The 16,824-nt window shown below is 39.3% G+C and overlaps 1 protein-coding gene and 3 long non-coding RNA genes across 5 annotated transcripts; all 4 read left to right on the top strand.

The window, feature by feature from the left end:
- The first annotated feature begins 1,011 nt into the window (after positions 1-1,011).
- LOC138592011 (uncharacterized) lies at positions 1,012-2,912 on the top strand. Its single transcript, XR_011308203.1, has 5 exons — positions 1,012-1,112; positions 1,195-1,518; positions 1,625-1,727; positions 2,044-2,104; positions 2,194-2,912. It is a non-coding gene; the product is annotated as an uncharacterized lncRNA (long non-coding RNA).
- A 412-nt stretch (positions 2,913-3,324) lies between these two features.
- LOC138592012 (uncharacterized) lies at positions 3,325-6,695 on the top strand. Its single transcript, XR_011308204.1, has 4 exons — positions 3,325-3,716; positions 3,823-3,925; positions 5,853-5,940; positions 6,035-6,695. It is a non-coding gene; the product is annotated as an uncharacterized lncRNA (long non-coding RNA).
- A 1,565-nt stretch (positions 6,696-8,260) lies between these two features.
- On the top strand, positions 8,261-9,840 carry LOC138592861 (uncharacterized). 2 transcript variants are annotated; one of them, XM_069663746.1, is made up of 5 exons: positions 8,261-8,361; positions 8,444-8,767; positions 8,874-8,976; positions 9,293-9,353; positions 9,443-9,840. In XM_069663746.1, exons 1-5 carry the CDS (start codon positions 8,286-8,288, stop codon positions 9,542-9,544), a joined length of 666 nt encoding a protein of 221 aa, XP_069519847.1. In that variant the 5' UTR covers positions 8,261-8,285; the 3' UTR covers positions 9,545-9,840. The 2 variants fall into 2 exon arrangements, with proteins under 2 accessions (XP_069519847.1, XP_069519848.1); XM_069663747.1 differs by lacking the exon at positions 8,444-8,767.
- Positions 9,841-10,305: 465 nt separating this feature from the next.
- On the top strand, positions 10,306-13,967 carry LOC138592716 (uncharacterized). Its single transcript, XR_011308223.1, has 5 exons — positions 10,306-10,571; positions 10,654-10,977; positions 11,084-11,186; positions 13,114-13,201; positions 13,296-13,967. It is a non-coding gene; the product is annotated as an uncharacterized lncRNA (long non-coding RNA).
- The last annotated feature ends 2,857 nt before the right edge of the window (positions 13,968-16,824 follow it).

The raw sequence follows: 16,824 nt of genomic DNA on the forward strand, positions 1-16,824 counted from the left end.
TGTCAGGACTTTTCATCTTGACAACACGGACACTTTCATTGACATGAATACTTGCTTTTGAGGAATGAACTATCCATTTTGAGCAAGTGACAGGCTTTTGCATCAACTAGGTTTTGCAGTTTGTACTAATTGTTTTGAGAAATGCATTAACTGTTGTGAAAATGTAAATAGTGATGTGAGAAATGCACCAAAGCCACTGAGAAAAACTGTAAGAGGCTGGCCCCACAGCACAAAAGCACCCGGGGCAGAAGTCTCTTCCTCTTGCCTGGAACACCTCAGCCAGTTCCGTGCGACAAGAGATAGTGACGGTCACTGTTCGGCCTCAGAGATCCATAATTATGGACATGACTTACGTTATTTACAAATGAACATTATAAGGCAGTACTTACGTCAACATACTGCACAGTTGAATTATAGCACAATTATCTAACTTAAGAGTTCAGTGCACTGTTTAAAATAGGTGTTTGCGTGTCAGACACTTAGAGGGAGGAGTTGTAGAGTTTGATGGTAACAGGCAGGAATGACTTCCTGTGGCGTTCTGTGGTGCATCATGCTGATGATCTATTCAGAGAGAATGAGCCCCAGAAACAGCTTTTTGTACACACTGTTGACTCCTCTTGGTGGTGTAAATGGGGAAGTTTAGGATGTGGTTATTGTGCTTCTAAAGCTGAGCAGCTTAACTATACTTTGTTCACTTTGTGGGTAAAACAGGTTCAGCATGCACAAGAGTTATTATCCTGCAGCTGAACGTTGCAGAGTGTGCTAGATACATAGATAGATAGATAGATAGATAGGTTTGTTTCCCACATGACTTACATCCTTGTTCACACTTTTGGTCACAAACAGGTTCAGCATTCGCAGAAGTGGTTTTCCTGCAATTGAACATTGCACATGTAACGGATAGATTCAGCAGTTTGTCACACAAACTTTAAGTTTGGCAACTTAAAAACAACTAACCACTTCCTCTTCTCTGAGCCACCTCCACAATTACACTTCAAGGCTGATGATGAACTTTCAGTCTGCCAGTGTCTGTGTGATGGTCACCATGTTCCTCCTGAACACAGCAGCTCTGCTCTTCATTCAACAACTGTTTACGTGTCAAGTCTTTGCAGGTACAGTGGAGATATTTTAGCATTCGTTTCTTTAAAGTTTAATTACAGATTTTGTTTTATATTAATTGATTGTTTCATTCAGTTGTAGGGAATCTGACAGTTGACGACAGTCATATACTGGCTTCCCTGGGAGCGTCTGTCATGTTCACTTGCAACATATCCACAGCAAGTCCGACACAAATCCACTGGAGCAAAGACAGATTTCGTTTTATTCATTCAAACTCACGCAATGAGACTTCTTCAAATTTCACCTCTGACAGATTCAGAATAGACGTAAACTTACCTTCAACACTGAATATTTTTAATGCTCAACATGATGATGCAGGTGTCTATACATGTACTTTAAATGATGCATCTGGTGTATGGACTAAAAAGTGGAATTTAACAGTGTCTGGAAAACCTGAGGGTAAGTATTGCATAAAGCCGTGCTTATCATCTCCATACGACACACTCTGTATCTGATAGCTCTGAGTGCGTGCTACTTAAAGTAATTCAGATCTGATTTGATGCAGAAAACCGTACAGATATCGGTTCCCTGTGGTATTTTGTATACATACTCACATCTGTAATTGGATTGTTTCTGCTGGGCATCGTTTCAGTCGTCTGCCTCTGCAGGTGAGTACTACTCTCTATAGTTTTAAGTTTACTATATTAGAGTGCCGAGCTCATTCACAGATATTGTGTCGCTGCGTATTTAAACTGTCACTTTGTTGCAACACAAGTTACAAACATATGAAACTTTCAGACTCATGTGGTCTCTAGCCATGTGGTTCATTTAGCTTGATATGTACAGGTTTTAAAACGTGCATTTATGCATCCAGTTCAGTTACATTGAAGCACAACAGAAGAGTTATAAAAGTAGGGAACTCAATCTGTAACACCTGAAACGTGCTCAGTAGTGGAGTGTCATAACGTCTTCTTCTCTCTGCAGAAGAATGAGGGCCAAAACACCAAACCAGGAGCAGATTCACCTGGAGTCAGCAGCAGCAGAGGTCAGTAGAGCTTTGTCATCTTTAAACCTTTGTCAGGTTTTTTGTCTCCGAGCGAGCAGTGAACTTCATTTACATTTCTGTCAAAACAGAATCAGCTCCCGCAGATGCAGAGTGGCGCAGAGAGGAGGACAAACAACAAGCGAAGGAGTCAGTACATGGAGAGGCTCAACTCGATCTACGCTGCCTACTGAGCCGACGAGACATTCAAAGGCTATAAGCTAAAAGCTAACAGTGACATGGACAAATATGAGGGGCACTCGCCTCTATTTATTCATCTCAAAGCAGTTGCTTTGTGGGAAGCCAACCAGAGGAGAGGAACACTGATAGCTCATTAAAACCAGTGCATTCACTATAAGGGTTATCTATCCATATCTAAAGTATAGAGAAATATATGGTATAAAATAGAAGTAAGAAAAAATGTCAAATATATGAATTGCATGCAATAATATAAGAGACAAAGAATAAATGCTCAGAAATGGATCTATGGTGATTTAAAATGACAAGAATAAAGTTAAAAGGAGTTGTAGAGTTTGATGGCAACAGGCAGAAATTACTTCCTGTGGCGTTCTGTGGTGCATCCTGTGAAAATCTATTCAGAGAGAATGAGAGGCACATTTGTAAATGTTAACAGGATTGATTCCTTTAACAGTATCACATTTTATTCCCTCATGAAACCCTGAGAAAACAGCTCTTTGTAGACACTGTTGACTCCTCTTGGTGGTGTAAATGTGGGAGTTTAGGATGTTGTTATTGTGCTTCTAAAGCTGAGAAGTTTACACATACTTTGGTCACTTTGTGGGTAAAACAGGTTCAGCATGCACAGGATTTATTGTCCTGCAGCTGAACATTGCAAAGTGTGATAGGTAGATAGATAGATAGATAGATAGGTTTGTTTCCCACATGACTTACATCCTTGTTCACACTTTTGGTCACAAACAGGTTCAGCATTCGCAGAAGTGGTTTTCCTGCAATTGAACATTGCACATCTAATGGATAGATTCAGCAGTTTGTCACACAAACTTTAGGTTTGAGAAACTGAAAAACAACTAACCACTTCCTGTTCTCTGAGCCACCTCCACAATTATACTTCAAGGCTGATGCTGAACGTTCAGTCTGCCAGTGTCTGTGTGATGGTCACCATGTTCCTCCTGAACCCAGCTGCTCTGCTCTTCATTCAACTACTGTTTACGTGTCAAGTCTTTGCAGGTACAGTGGAGATATTTTAGCATTCGTTTCTTTAAAGTTTAATTACAGATTTTGTTTTATATTAATTGATTGTTTCATTCAGTTGTAGGGAATCTGCCAGTTGACGACAGTCATAAACTGGCTTCCCTGGGAGCGTCTGTCATGTTCACTTGCAACAAATCCACAGCAAGTCCGACACAAATCCGCTGGAGCAAAGACAGATTTCTTTTTCTTCATTCAATCTCACGCAATGAGACTTTTTCAAATTTCACCTCTGACAGATTCAGAATAGACGTAAACTTACCTTCAACACTGAATATGTTTAATGCTCAACACGATGATGCAGGTGTCTATACATGTTCTTTAAATGATGCATCTGGTCTATGGACTAAAAAGTGGAATTTAACAGTGTCTGAAAAACCTGAGGGTAAGTATTGCATAAAGCCGTGCTTATCATCTCCATACGACACACTCTGTATCTGATAGCTCTGAGTGCGTGCTACTTAAAGTAATTCAGATCTGATTTGATGCAGAAAACCGTCCAGATATCGGTTCCCTGTGGTATTTTGTATACATACTCACATCTGTAATTGGATTGTTTCTGTGTGGCATCATTTCAGCTGTCTGCATCTGCACGTGAGTAATACTTTTATTTTAGTTCCGTGTGTGCTAAATGTTGCTAAATTCACATGCCTTTACTTTATTTTCGCCTACAATGACCTCCTCAAGCCTGCAGCATCAATCGTTATAGAGTGAGCTTGTTGCATTTTACATTTCTACATTTTCTAGCATCTCTACATCGCCTATATCTTATAGTATATATAAATTACATATGTTGTTTAAAAATAAAAAAGATGCAGCTGACGTCTTAATGTAGGACTCCAAGTGTTCAATAAATTGATGACTTTATTTCAAACAGTAATATTGTTGAACATATTCTACAGCAGCCCATTTTCCTCTGATGTCATTCTAGCTAAAATGCTGTAATGTCATACTGCTCTGTGTCATATGTTGTTAGTATAGATTACAGCTTGATCAGCAACTGAAAAGACAATGAACTGTGAAAGTTTGGAGTAAAATCTGGTCATAATTTAAGATAAAACCACATATTGGGTTACCCATTAGCTAGGGAAAGGCAACAGCTAACGTTAGCATCCAGCCACTTACTAGAAAACATCACTGGGAGCTTGAAAGTAGCTGAAAGCTAATACCACAGTTTGATATTTAAATTCCTTGTTAACATAAAGTTAGCTTTGAAAAAATACTTAGTCAACATCAATGACTGTATATATAGATGGACGACGCATCTCCATCTGCTCTCACTGTACCAAATTGATGCCAAAATAGCCCCCGTGATAGGCGCTGCCATCTTCGCCGTAGCCACTTCCGCTAACCAAAACAAACACTTAACTTACCGAAGAAAACAGCAAAGGTCCTGCACGCCGGCGTATTTTAACAACAGAACAGCTTCTTTGTGCTGGTCTGAAGCAAACGTTCACAGATATAGAAACTTCAGTGACTGTAGTGATTGTTTTAGTTACATTTCCTAACTACTCTACTCGGCTAATCCGGAACAGATCAGCTGCAGGAGCCGTATTTGTCAACAGAGCTGTCAATCATCCTTTTTACAGCATCAAATTGCTATTTAAAAATAAACTGGTCAGAAAAATGAACACTTGGACGTAAATCAGCATGATAAGAACTAACTATTATGACAGAAACCATGTTTAAGAAAAATGTATTTGGCGTGTATTTTGATTTTATAGTTTGACTCATCTGTCGCATCTGTTAACATGGAGGTGGGCTTTATGACCTGTACTGCAGCCAGTCAGCAGGAGGTGCTGGAGATGTTTTGGCTTCGCTTTTAGGGAGCTGTCATGTCGTCCATCTTTTCATACAGTCTATGGTTAACATACTTAGCTAACATTATGTTAGCATTATGTTGACATTATGTTAGCTAACCTTTAGAATCTTCTCACAGACCCTCAGAGGTATTTCATGATCCTTACAGCGGTCTGACCCCTACATCGGAAACCACCTAAACCAAATGTATTACATGTACTCCAAATCAGCACCATCTCAACCAGCTTAACGGTGAAATGTCCTTTACACTGATAGATCAGTATGAACAATGTAATAGTAATACCTCATGATGATTAATCAATGAGGGGACTAGAAAATTCTGTGGCAACTCCAAAGTTGTGTTGGGTATTTTTTTAACTATTCACACGGATTATCAATCATTGAAAAACATATTGGAAGATTACATTAATTACTTTGGTTGATTTTGCTGATAATCTCCTTTATATTTCCTCAAGACGGGTTTAACATTAAATACTTTTACTTGGAATGTATTGAGTATTTTTACATGATAACGTTTATTTGTTACTTCTAGTTAAGTTAAGGATCTGAGTGCTTCCTCTGCCACTGCTTCCTCTGCCACTGCTCCCATGCCACCCGTCATCCAAAACAGTTTCCAGCTCTCTGTCTGTCATATTCATGTGTTTGGATACTAAAAAGGTAAAATGGGGTTATATCATTTGTTATGATTTTATCCCTGCAGACAAAGCAAGACCCGAACCGGAAACCAGGACTTAATGAGGAGCAGAACCCTGAGCTGTGTCCTGTATCATGTTCAGTTTTTGGAGGAGGTCTGAAGAATTTTATCTTTACTCGAACTTAAACACTCTAACATCTCTCAAAGCATTTCCTTCTTGGAGTTTATTTAACTTTCTGCCCTTACAGGTGTCTCCTCCTCAACCCCGGAGCTGTGTGGAATACAGAATAGAGGAGTCAGTACTTGGAGGGGCTCAGTTCAGTTTTTGGCCTGACAAGCTTGAAGGTCAGATTAAAGCTGAATAAGAAACACGAGAGGTGTTGGAAAGATCAAGAGAGAAATTATGATGGAAAAAAATGAATCCAGCCAGAGGAATGAAGGCCTCATTTTTTTGTGCACCACTTAAGCAACAAATTTGCAATCTCAGTTCTTTAAAATAAGAACTTCAGAACTTATTATAATTTCTGCTTATTTTTTTGTACCCCTCTTCCTTATGTTATTATTTTGTTTTATCAACTTTGTATTTTTTTCCTATTCATATCCCTTTTTTATTGTCTTTTATATTGCATTGTGTTTATGTTTTTTCTTATTGCTTGTAATGTTTTATGTAAAGCGATGTTAATTGTCACTTTTCCTGTTTTGTATAGGATGGTTTTATTAATAATATGCTGTGTTGAATGTCTTTCTGTCCTGCACTATGAGCCACCAATGAATGTGCCTAACAGTGTTATGTGGTGATTTCAGCGAGGTCAACTCAAATCAACTCAACAGGCCTAAATTGTGATTCTGTGCCCCCTAGAGGTTAAATGGTTGAACTACAAGACATGTATTTAATAAAAACAATGAAGTACAGCCCTGAGACGAGTCGCGTGTGGTTTTATTCTAAATAATTATAGTGGGGGACATCTTTGACGATGTCCAGGGGCATAATCAGGGGGTGGCTAGGGGTGGTATGGGCTCCCCTGAAATCTTATTTGCTTTTGTGACATTTACGTAAGTGTAGCACTTGTTAGGTTTTGCTTTGGTTTGGACCCCAACGACTGACACTGGTAAGTATGTATGAAAGAGTTTATTGTACACAATAACAACTAAGGAGCAGGCAGTGGAGGCGGGGAGCTGGCTGACTCGAAAAAACGCCCTCCGATGAGGGCTGAGCACGAGGAAAAAACTCTGGCGAGGCACACAGGACACCTGAGCACGGGGAAAAACACAGGTATGTACAAAATATACAACCAAAAGAAGCACTGCGAAAAGTGGCAGCAAAATTGCTACTAGAAATGCATCCACAGAAAGTACAGCGAGCACTTCCGAGCAACACGGGATTATCTGGCAGAGTAGTGGAGTGAAAACCAGGCTTATATAGGCGGGTAGACGAGCTGAGTGGAAACTGGTGTGTCTCGTCTGCTGCTGCAGGAGCCAGCCGCACCCCCTGCCACACACGTGAACCTCCTGCAGTAGAAGGAGAACAGAAAGGGGAGGAGAAGAGAGAACAGACACAAACGATGCAACAAAACCAACACCAAAGCAGAATCATCACAGCACTTTTTTTGGTGAATAGTTTATACTTTGTTTGGCACTATATGCCAGCATGGGAAACATCAGAATCAGAAACACTTTATTGATCCCCTGGGGGAAATTCCCTATCTATCCATATCTAAAGTATAGAGAAATATATGGTATAAAATAGAAGTAAGAAAAAATGTCAAATATATGCATTGCATGCAATAATATAAGAGACAAAGAATAAATGCTCAGAAATGGATCTATGGTGATTTAAAATGACAAGAATAAAGTTAAAAGGAGTTGTAGAGTTTGATGGCAACAGGCAGAAATGACTTCCAGTGGCGTTCTGTGGTGCATCCTGTGATAATCTATTCAGAGAGAATGAGAGGCACATTTGTAAATGTAAACAGAATTGATTCCTTTAACAGTATCACATTTTATTCCCTCATGAAACCGTGAGAAAACAGCTCATTGTAGACACTGTTGACTCCTCTTGGTGGTGTAAATGTGGGAGTTTAGGATGTTGTTATTGTGCTTCTAAAGCTGAGAAGTTTACACATACTTTGGTCACTTTGTGGGTAAAACAGGTTCAGCATGCACAGGAGTTATTGTCCTGCAGCTGAACATTGCAGAGTGTGATAGATAGATAGATAGATAGATAGATAGATAGATAGATAGATAGATAGATTGATTGATTGATTGATTGATTGATTGATTGATTGATTGATAGATAGATAGATAGATAGATTGATAGATAGATGGATCAGTTTGTTTCCTACGTGACTTACATTCTTGCTTTCAAAAATTGCACTAACTTCACACTAACTTTAGGTTTGAGAAACTGAAAAATAACTAACCACTTCCTCTTCTCTGAGCCACCGCCACAATAATACTTCAAGGCTGATGATGAACTTTCAGTCTGCCAGTGTCTGTGTGATGGTCACCATGTTCCTCCTGAACCCAGCAGCTCTGCTCTTCATTCAACTACTGTTTACGTGTCAAGTCTTTGCAGGTACAGTGGAGATATTTTAGCATTCTTTTCTTTAAAGTTTAATTACAGATTTTGTTTTATATTAATTGATTGTTTCATTCAGTTGTAGGGAATCTGACAGTTGACGACAGTCATAAACTGGCTTCCCTGGGAGCGTCTGTCATGTTCACTTGCAACAAATCCACAACAAATCTGACACAAATCCACTGGAGCAAAGACAGATTTCGTTTTACTCATTCAATCTCACGCAATGAGACTTTTTCAAATTTCACCTCTGACAGATTCAGAATAGACGTAAACTTACCTTCAACACTGAATATTTTTAATGCTCAACATGATGATGCAGGTGTCTATACATGTGCTTTAGCTGATTCATCTGGTCTATGGACTATAAAGTGGAATTTAACAGTGTCTGAAAAACCTGAAGGTAAGTATTGCATAAAGCCGTGCTTATTCTCTCCACACGACACACAGTGTATCTGATAGCTCTGAGTGCGTGCTACTTAAAGTAATTCAGATCTGATTTGATGCAGAAATCGGTGCAGATATCGGTTCCCTGTGGTATTTTGTATACATACTCACATCTGTAATTGGATTGTTTCTGCTGGGCATCGTTTCAGTCGTCTGCCTCTGCAGGTGAGTACTACTCTCTATAGTTTTAAGTTTACTATATTTGAGTGCCGAGCTCATTCACAGATATTGTGTCGCTGCGTATTTAAACTGTCACTTTGTTGCAACACAAGTTACAAACATATGAAACTTTCAGACTCATGTGGTCTCTAGCCATGTGGTTCATTTAGCTTGATATGTACAGGTTTTAAAACGTGCATTTATGCATCCAGTTCAGTTACATTGAAGCACAACAGAAGAGTTATAAAAGTAGGGAACTCAATCTGTAACACCTGAAACGTGCTCAGTAGTGGAGTGTCATAACGTCTTCTTCTCTCTGCAGAAGAATGAGGGCCAAAACACCAAACCAGGAGCAGATTCACCTGGAGTCAGCAGCAGCAGAGGTCAGTAGAGCTTTGTCATCTTTAAACCTTTGTCAGGTTTTTTGTCTCCGAGCGAGCAGTGAACTTCATTTACATTTCTGTCTAAACAGAATCAGCTCCCGCAGACGCAGAGTGGCGCAGAGAGGAGGACAAACAACAAGCGAAGGAGTCAGTACATGGAGAGGCTCAACTCGATCTACGCTGCCTACTGAGACGACGAGACATTCAAAGGCTATAAGCTAAAAGCTAACAGTGACATGGACAAATATGAGGGGCACTCGCCTCTATTTATTCATCTCAAAGCAGTTGCTTTGTGGGAAGCCAACCGGAGGAGAGGAACACTGATAGCTCATTAAAACCAGTGCATTCACTATAAGGGTTATCTATCCATATCTAAAGTATAGAGAAATATATGGTATAAAATAGAAGTAAGAAAAAATGTCAAATATATGCATTGCATGCAATAATATAAGAGACAAAGAATAAATGCTCAGAAATGGATCTATGGTGATTTAAAATGACCAGAATAAAGTTAAAAGGAGTTGTAGAGTTTGATGGCAACAGGCAGAAATTACTTCCTGTGGCGTTCTGTGGTGCATCCTGTGAAAATCTATTCAGAGAGAATGAGAGGCACATTTGTAAATGTAAACAGGATTGATTCCTTTAACAGTATCACATTTTATTCCCTCATGAAACCCTGAGAAAACAGCTCTTTGTAGACACTGTTGACTCCTCTTGGTGGTGTAAATGTGGGAGTTTAGGATGTTGTTATTGTGCTTCTAAAGCTGAGAAGTTTACACATACTTTGGTCACTTTGTGGGTAAAACAGGTTCAGCATGCACAGGATTTATTGTCCTGCAGCTGAACATTGCAGAGTGTGATAGGTAGATAGATAGATAGATAGATAGATACATAGATAGGTTTGTTTCCCACATGACTTACATCCTTGTTCACACTTTTGGTCACAAACAGGTTCAGCATTCGCAGAAGTGGTTTTCCTGCAATTGAACATTGCACATCTAATGGATAGATTCAGCAGTTTGTCACACAAACTTTAGGTTTGAGAAACTGAAAAACAACCAACCACTTCCTCTTCTCTGAGCCACCTCCACAATTTTACTTCAAGGCTGATGCTGAACGTTCAGTCTGCCAGTGTCTGTGTGATGGTCACCATGTTCCTCCTGAACCCAGCTGCTCTGCTCTTCATTCAACTACTGTTTACGTGTCAAGTCTTTGCAGGTACAGTGGAGATATTTTAGCATTCGTTTCTTTAAAGTTTAATTACAGATTTTGTTTTATATTAATTGATTGTTTCATTCAGTTGTAGGGAATCTGCCAGTTGACGACAGTCATAAACTGGCTTCCCTGGGAGCGTCTGTCATGTTCACTTGCAACAAATCCACAGCAAGTCCGACACAAATCCGCTGGAGCAAAGACAGATTTCTTTTTCTTCATTCAATCTCACGCAATGAGACTTTTTCAAATTTCACCTCTGACAGATTCAGAATAGACGTAAACTTACCTTCAACACTGAATATGTTTAATGCTCAACACGATGATGCAGGTGTCTATACATGTTCTTTAAATGATGCATCTGGTCTATGGACTAAAAAGTGGAATTTAACAGTGTCTGAAAAACCTGAGGGTAAGTATTGCATAAAGCCGTGCTTATCATCTCCATACGACACACTCTGTATCTGATAGCTCTGAGTGCGTGCTACTTAAAGTAATTCAGATCTGATTTGATGCAGAAAACCGTCCAGATATCGGTTCCCTGTGGTATTTTGTATACATACTCACATCTGTAATTGGATTGTTTCTGTGTGGCATCATTTCAGCTGTCTGCATCTGCACGTGAGTAATACTTTTATTTTAGTTCCGTGTGTGCTAAATGTTGCTAAATTCACATGCCTTTACTTTATTTTCGCCTACAATGACCTCCTCAAGCCTGCAGCATCAATCGTTATAGAGTGAGCTTGTTGCATTTTACATTTCTACATTTTCTAGCATCTCTACATCGCCTATATCTTATAGTATATATAAATTACATATGTTGTTTAAAAATAAAAAAGATGCAGCTGACGTCTTAATGTAGGACTCCAAGTGTTCAATAAATTGATGACTTTATTTCAAACAGTAATATTGTTGAACATATTCTACAGCAGCCCATTTTCCTCTGATGTCATTCTAGCTAAAATGCTGTAATGTCATACTGCTCTGTGTCATATGTTGTTAGTATAGATTACAGCTTGATCAGCAACTGAAAAGACAATGAACTGTGAAAGTTTGGAGTAAAATCTGGTCATAATTTAAGATAAAACCACATATTGGGTTACCCATTAGCTAGGGAAAGGCAACAGCTAACGTTAGCATCCAGCCACTTACTAGAAAACATCACTGGGAGCTTGAAAGTAGCTGAAAGCTAATACCACAGTTTGATATTTAAATTCCTTGTTAACATAAAGTTAGCTTTGAAAAAATACTTAGTCAACATCAATGACTGTATATATAGATGGACGACGCATCTCCATCTGCTCTCACTGTACCAAATTGATGCCAAAATAGCCCCCGTGATAGGCGCTGCCATCTTCGCCGTAGCCACTTCCGCTAACCAAAACAAACACTTAACTTACCGAAGAAAACAGCAAAGGTCCTTCACGCCGGCGTATTTTAACAACAGAACAGCTTCTTTGTGCTGGTCTGAAGCAAACGTTCACAGATATAGAAACTTCAGTGACTGTAGTGATTGTTTTAGTTACATTTCCTAACTACTCTACTCGGCTAATCCGGAACAGATCAGCTGCAGGAGCCGTATTTGTCAACAGAGCTGTCAATCATCCTTTTTACAGCATCAAATTGCTATTTAAAAATAAACTGGTCAGAAAAATGAACACTTGGACGTAAATCAGCATGATAAGAACTAACTATTATGACAGAAACCATGTTTAAGAAAAATGTATTTGGCGTGTATTTTGATTTTATAGTTTGACTCATCTGTCGCATCTGTTAACATGGAGGTGGGCTTTATGACCTGTACTGCAGCCAGTCAGCAGGAGGTGCTGGAGATGTTTTGGCTTCGCTTTTAGGGAGCTGTCATGTCGTCCATCTTTTCATACAGTCTATGGTTAACATACTTAGCTAACATTATGTTAGCATTATGTTGACATTATGTTAGCTAACCTTTAGAATCTTCTCACAGACCCTCAGAGGTATTTCATGATCCTTACAGCGGTCTGACCCCTACATCGGAAACCACCTAAACCAAATGTATTACATGTACTCCAAATCAGCACCATCTCAACCAGCTTAACGGTGAAATGTCCTTTACACTGATAGATCAGTATGAACAATGTAATAGTAATACCTCATGATGATTAATCAATGAGGGGACTAGAAAATTCTGTGGCAACTCCAAAGTTGTGTTGGGTATTTTTTTAACTATTCACACGGATTATCAATCATTGAAAAACATATTGGAAGATTACATTAATTACTTTGGTTGATTTTGCTGATAATCTCCTTTATATTTCCTCAAGACGGGTTTAACATTAAATACTTTTACTTGGAATGTATTGAGTATTTTTACATGATAACGTTTATTTGTTACTTCTAGTTAAGTTAAGGATCTGAGTGCTTCCTCTGCCACTGCTTCCTCTGCCACTGCTCCCATGCCACCCGTCATCCAAAACAGTTTCCAGCTCTCTGTCTGTCATATTCATGTGTTTGGATACTAAAAAGGTAAAATGGGGTTATATAATTTGTTATGATTTTATCCCTGCAGACAAAGCAAGACCCGAACCGGAAACCAGGACTTAATGAGGAGCAGAACCCTGAGCTGTGTCCTGTATCATGTTCAGTTTTTGGAGGAGGTCTGAAGAATTTTATCTTTACTCGAACTTAAACACTCTAACATCTCTCAAAGCATTTCCTTCTTGGAGTTTATTTAACTTTCTGCCCTTACAGGTGTCTCCTCCTCAACCCCGGAGCTGTGTGGAATACAGAATAGAGGAGTCAGTACTTGGAGGGGCTCAGTTCAGTTTTTGGCCTGACAAGCTTGAAGGTCAGATTAAAGCTGAATAAGAAACACGAGAGGTGTTGGAAAGATCAAGAGAGAAATTATGATGGAAAAAAATGAATCCAGCCAGAGGAATGAAGGCCTCATTTTTTTGTGCACCACTTAAGCAACAAATTTGCAATCTCAGTTCTTTAAAATAAGAACTTCAGAACTTATTATAATTTCTGCTTATTTTTTTGTACCCCTCTTCCTTATGTTATTATTATTTTGTTTTATCAACTTTGTATTTTTTTCCTATTCATATCCCTTTTTTATTGTCTTTTATATTGCATTGTGTTTATGTTTTTTGTTATTGCTTGTAATGTTTTATGTAAAGCGATGTTAATTGTCACTTTTCCTGTTTTGTATAGGATGGTTTTATTAATAATATGCTGTGTTGAATGTCTTTCTGTCCTGCACTATGAGCCACCAATGAATGTGCCTAACAGTGTTATGTGGTGATTTCAGCGAGGTCAACTCAAATCAACTCAACAGGCCTAAATTGTGATTCTGTGCCCCCTAGAGGTTAAATGGTTGAACTACAAGACATTTATTTAATAAAAACAATGAAGTACAGCCCTGAGACGAGTCGCGTATGGTTTTATTCTAAATAATTATAGTGGGGGACATCTTTGACGGTGTCCAGGGGCATAATCAGGGGGTGGCTAGGGGTGGTATGGGCTCCCCTGAAATCTTATTTGCTTTTGTGACATTTACGTAAGTGTAGCACTTGTTAGGTTTTGCTTTGGTTTGGACCCCAACGACTGACACTGGTAAGTATGTATAAAAGAGTTTATTGTACACAATAACAACTAAGGAGCAGGCAGTGGAGGCGGGGAGCTGGCTGACTCGAAAAAACGCCCTCCGATGAGGGCTGAGCACGAGGAAAAAACTCTGGCGAAGCAGCGAGGCACACAGGACACCTGAGCACAGGAAAAACACAGGTATGTACAAAATATACAACCAAAAGAAGCACTGCAAAAACTGGCAGCAGAATTGCTACTAGAAATGTATCCACAGAAAGTACAGCAAGCACTTCCGAGCAACCCGGGATTATCTGGCAGAGTAGTGGAGTGAAAACCAGGCTTATATAGGCGGGTAGACGAGCTGAGTGGAAACTGGTGCGTCTCGTCTGCTGCTGCAGGAGCCAGCCGCACCCCCTGCCACACATGTGAACCTCCTGCAGTAGAAGGAGAACAGAAAGGGGAGGAGAAGAGAGAAAAGACACAAACAATACAACAAAACCAACACCAAAGCAGAATCATCACAGCACTTTTTTTGGTGAATAGTTTATACTTTGTTTGGCACTATATGCCAGCATGGGAAACATCAGAATCAGAAACACTTTATTGATCCCCTGGGGGAAATTCCCTATCTATCCATATCTAAAGTATAGAGAAATATATGGTATAAAATAGAAGTAAGAAAAAATGTCAAATATATGCATTGCATGCAATAATATAAGAGACAAAGAATAAATGCTCAGAAATGGATCTATGGTGATTTAAAATGACAAGAATAAAGTTAAAAGGAGTTGTAGAGTTTGATGGCAACAGGCAGAAATGACTTCCAGTGGCGTTCTGTGGTGCATCCTGTGATAATCTATTCAGAGAGAATGAGAGGCACATTTGTAAATGTAAACAGAATTGATTCCTTTAACAGTATCACATTTTATTCCCTCATGAAACCGTGAGAAAACAGCTCATTGTACACACTGTTGACTCCTCTTGGTGGTGTAAATGTGGGAGTTTAGGATGTTGTTATTGTGCTTCTAAAGCTGAGAAGTTTACACATACTTTGGTCACTTTGTGGGTAAAACAGGTTCAGCATGCACAGGAGTTATTGTCCTGCAGCTGAACATTGCAGAGTGTGATAGATAGATAGATAGATAGATAGATAGATAGATTGATAGATAGATAGATAGATAGATAGATAGATAGATAGATTGATAGATAGATGGATCAGTTTGTTTCCTACGTGACTTACATTCTTGCTTTCAAAAATTGCACTAACTTCACACTAACTTTAGGTTTGAGAAACTGAAAAATAACTAACCACTTCCTCTTCTCTGAGCCACCGCCACAATAATACTTCAAGGCTGATGATGAACTTTCAGTCTGCCAGTGTCTGTGTGATGGTCACCATGTTCCTCCTGAACCCAGCAGCTCTGCTCTTCATTCAACTACTGTTTACGTGTCAAGTCTTTGCAGGTACAGTGGAGATATTTTAGCATTCTTTTCTTTAAAGTTTAATTACAGATTTTGTTTTATATTAATTGATTGTTTCATTCAGTTGTAGGGAATCTGACAGTTGACGACAGTCATAAACTGGCTTCCCTGGGAGCGTCTGTCATGTTCACTTGCAACAAATCCACAACAAATCTGACACAAATCCACTGGAGCAAAGACAGATTTCGTTTTACTCATTCAATCTCACGCAATGAGACTTTTTCAAATTTCACCTCTGACAGATTCAGAATAGACGTAAACTTACCTTCAACACTGAATATTTTTAATGCTCAACATGATGATGCAGTTGTCTATACATGTGCTTTAGCTGATTCATCTGGTCTATGGACTATAAAGTGGAATTTAACAGTGTCTGAAAAACCTGAAGGTAAGTATTGCATAAAGCCGTGCTTATTCTCTCCACACGACACACAGTGTATCTGATAGCTCTGAGTGCGTGCTACTTAAAGTAATTCAGATCTGATTTGATGCAGAAATCGGTGCAGATATCGGTTCCCTGTGGTATTTTGTATACATACTCACATCTGTAATTGGATTGTTTCTGCTGGGCATCGTTTCAGTCGTCTGCCTCTGCAGGTGAGTACTACTCTCTATAGTTTTAAGTTTACTATATTTGAGTGCCGAGCTCATTCACAGATATTGTGTCGCTGCGTATTTAAACTGTCACTTTGTTGCAACACAAGTTACAAACATATGAAACTTTCAGACTCATGTGGTCTCTAGCCATGTGGTTCATTTAGCTTGATATGTACAGGTTTTAAAACGTGCATTTATGCATCCAGTTCAGTTACATTGAAGCACAACAGAAGAGTTATAAAAGTAGGGAACTCAATCTGTAACACCTGAAACGTGCTCAGTAGTGGAGTGTCATAACGTCTTCTTCTCTCTGCAGAAGAATGAGGGCCAAAACACCAAACCAGGAGCAGATTCACCTGGAGTCAGCAGCAGCAGAGGTCAGTAGAGCTTTGTCATCTTTAAACCTTTGTCAGGTTTTTTGTCTCCGAGCGAGCAGTGAACTTCATTTACATTTCTGTCTAAACAGAATCAGCTCCCGCAGACGCAGAGTGGCGCAGAGAGGAGGACAAACAACAAGCGAAGGAGTCAGTACATGGAGAGGCTCAACTCGATCTACGCTGCCTACTGAGACGACGAGACATTCAAAGGCTATAAGCTAAAAGCTAACAGTGAC

The sequence above is a fragment of the Semicossyphus pulcher genome, unplaced genomic scaffold (assembly GCF_022749685.1).
Source record: "Semicossyphus pulcher isolate SPU_LCO1_2020_fin unplaced genomic scaffold, fSemPul1.0.p SCAF_15, whole genome shotgun sequence".
Classification (NCBI taxonomy): Eukaryota; Metazoa; Chordata; class Actinopteri; order Labriformes; family Labridae; genus Semicossyphus; species Semicossyphus pulcher.

Excerpts from the sequence above, each read along its gene's own strand:
- LOC138592861 (XM_069663746.1), top strand. The coding sequence starts at position 8,286 with ATGGTCACCATGTTCCTCCTGAACCCAGCAGCTCTGCTCTTCATTCAA. Across the intron at positions 8,977-9,292 it reads TCAGTCGTCTGCCTCTGCAG|AAGAATGAGGGCCAAAACAC; the intron begins GTGAGTACTACT and ends TTCTCTCTGCAG. Across the intron at positions 9,354-9,442 it reads TGGAGTCAGCAGCAGCAGAG|AATCAGCTCCCGCAGACGCA; the intron begins GTCAGTAGAGCT and ends CTGTCTAAACAG.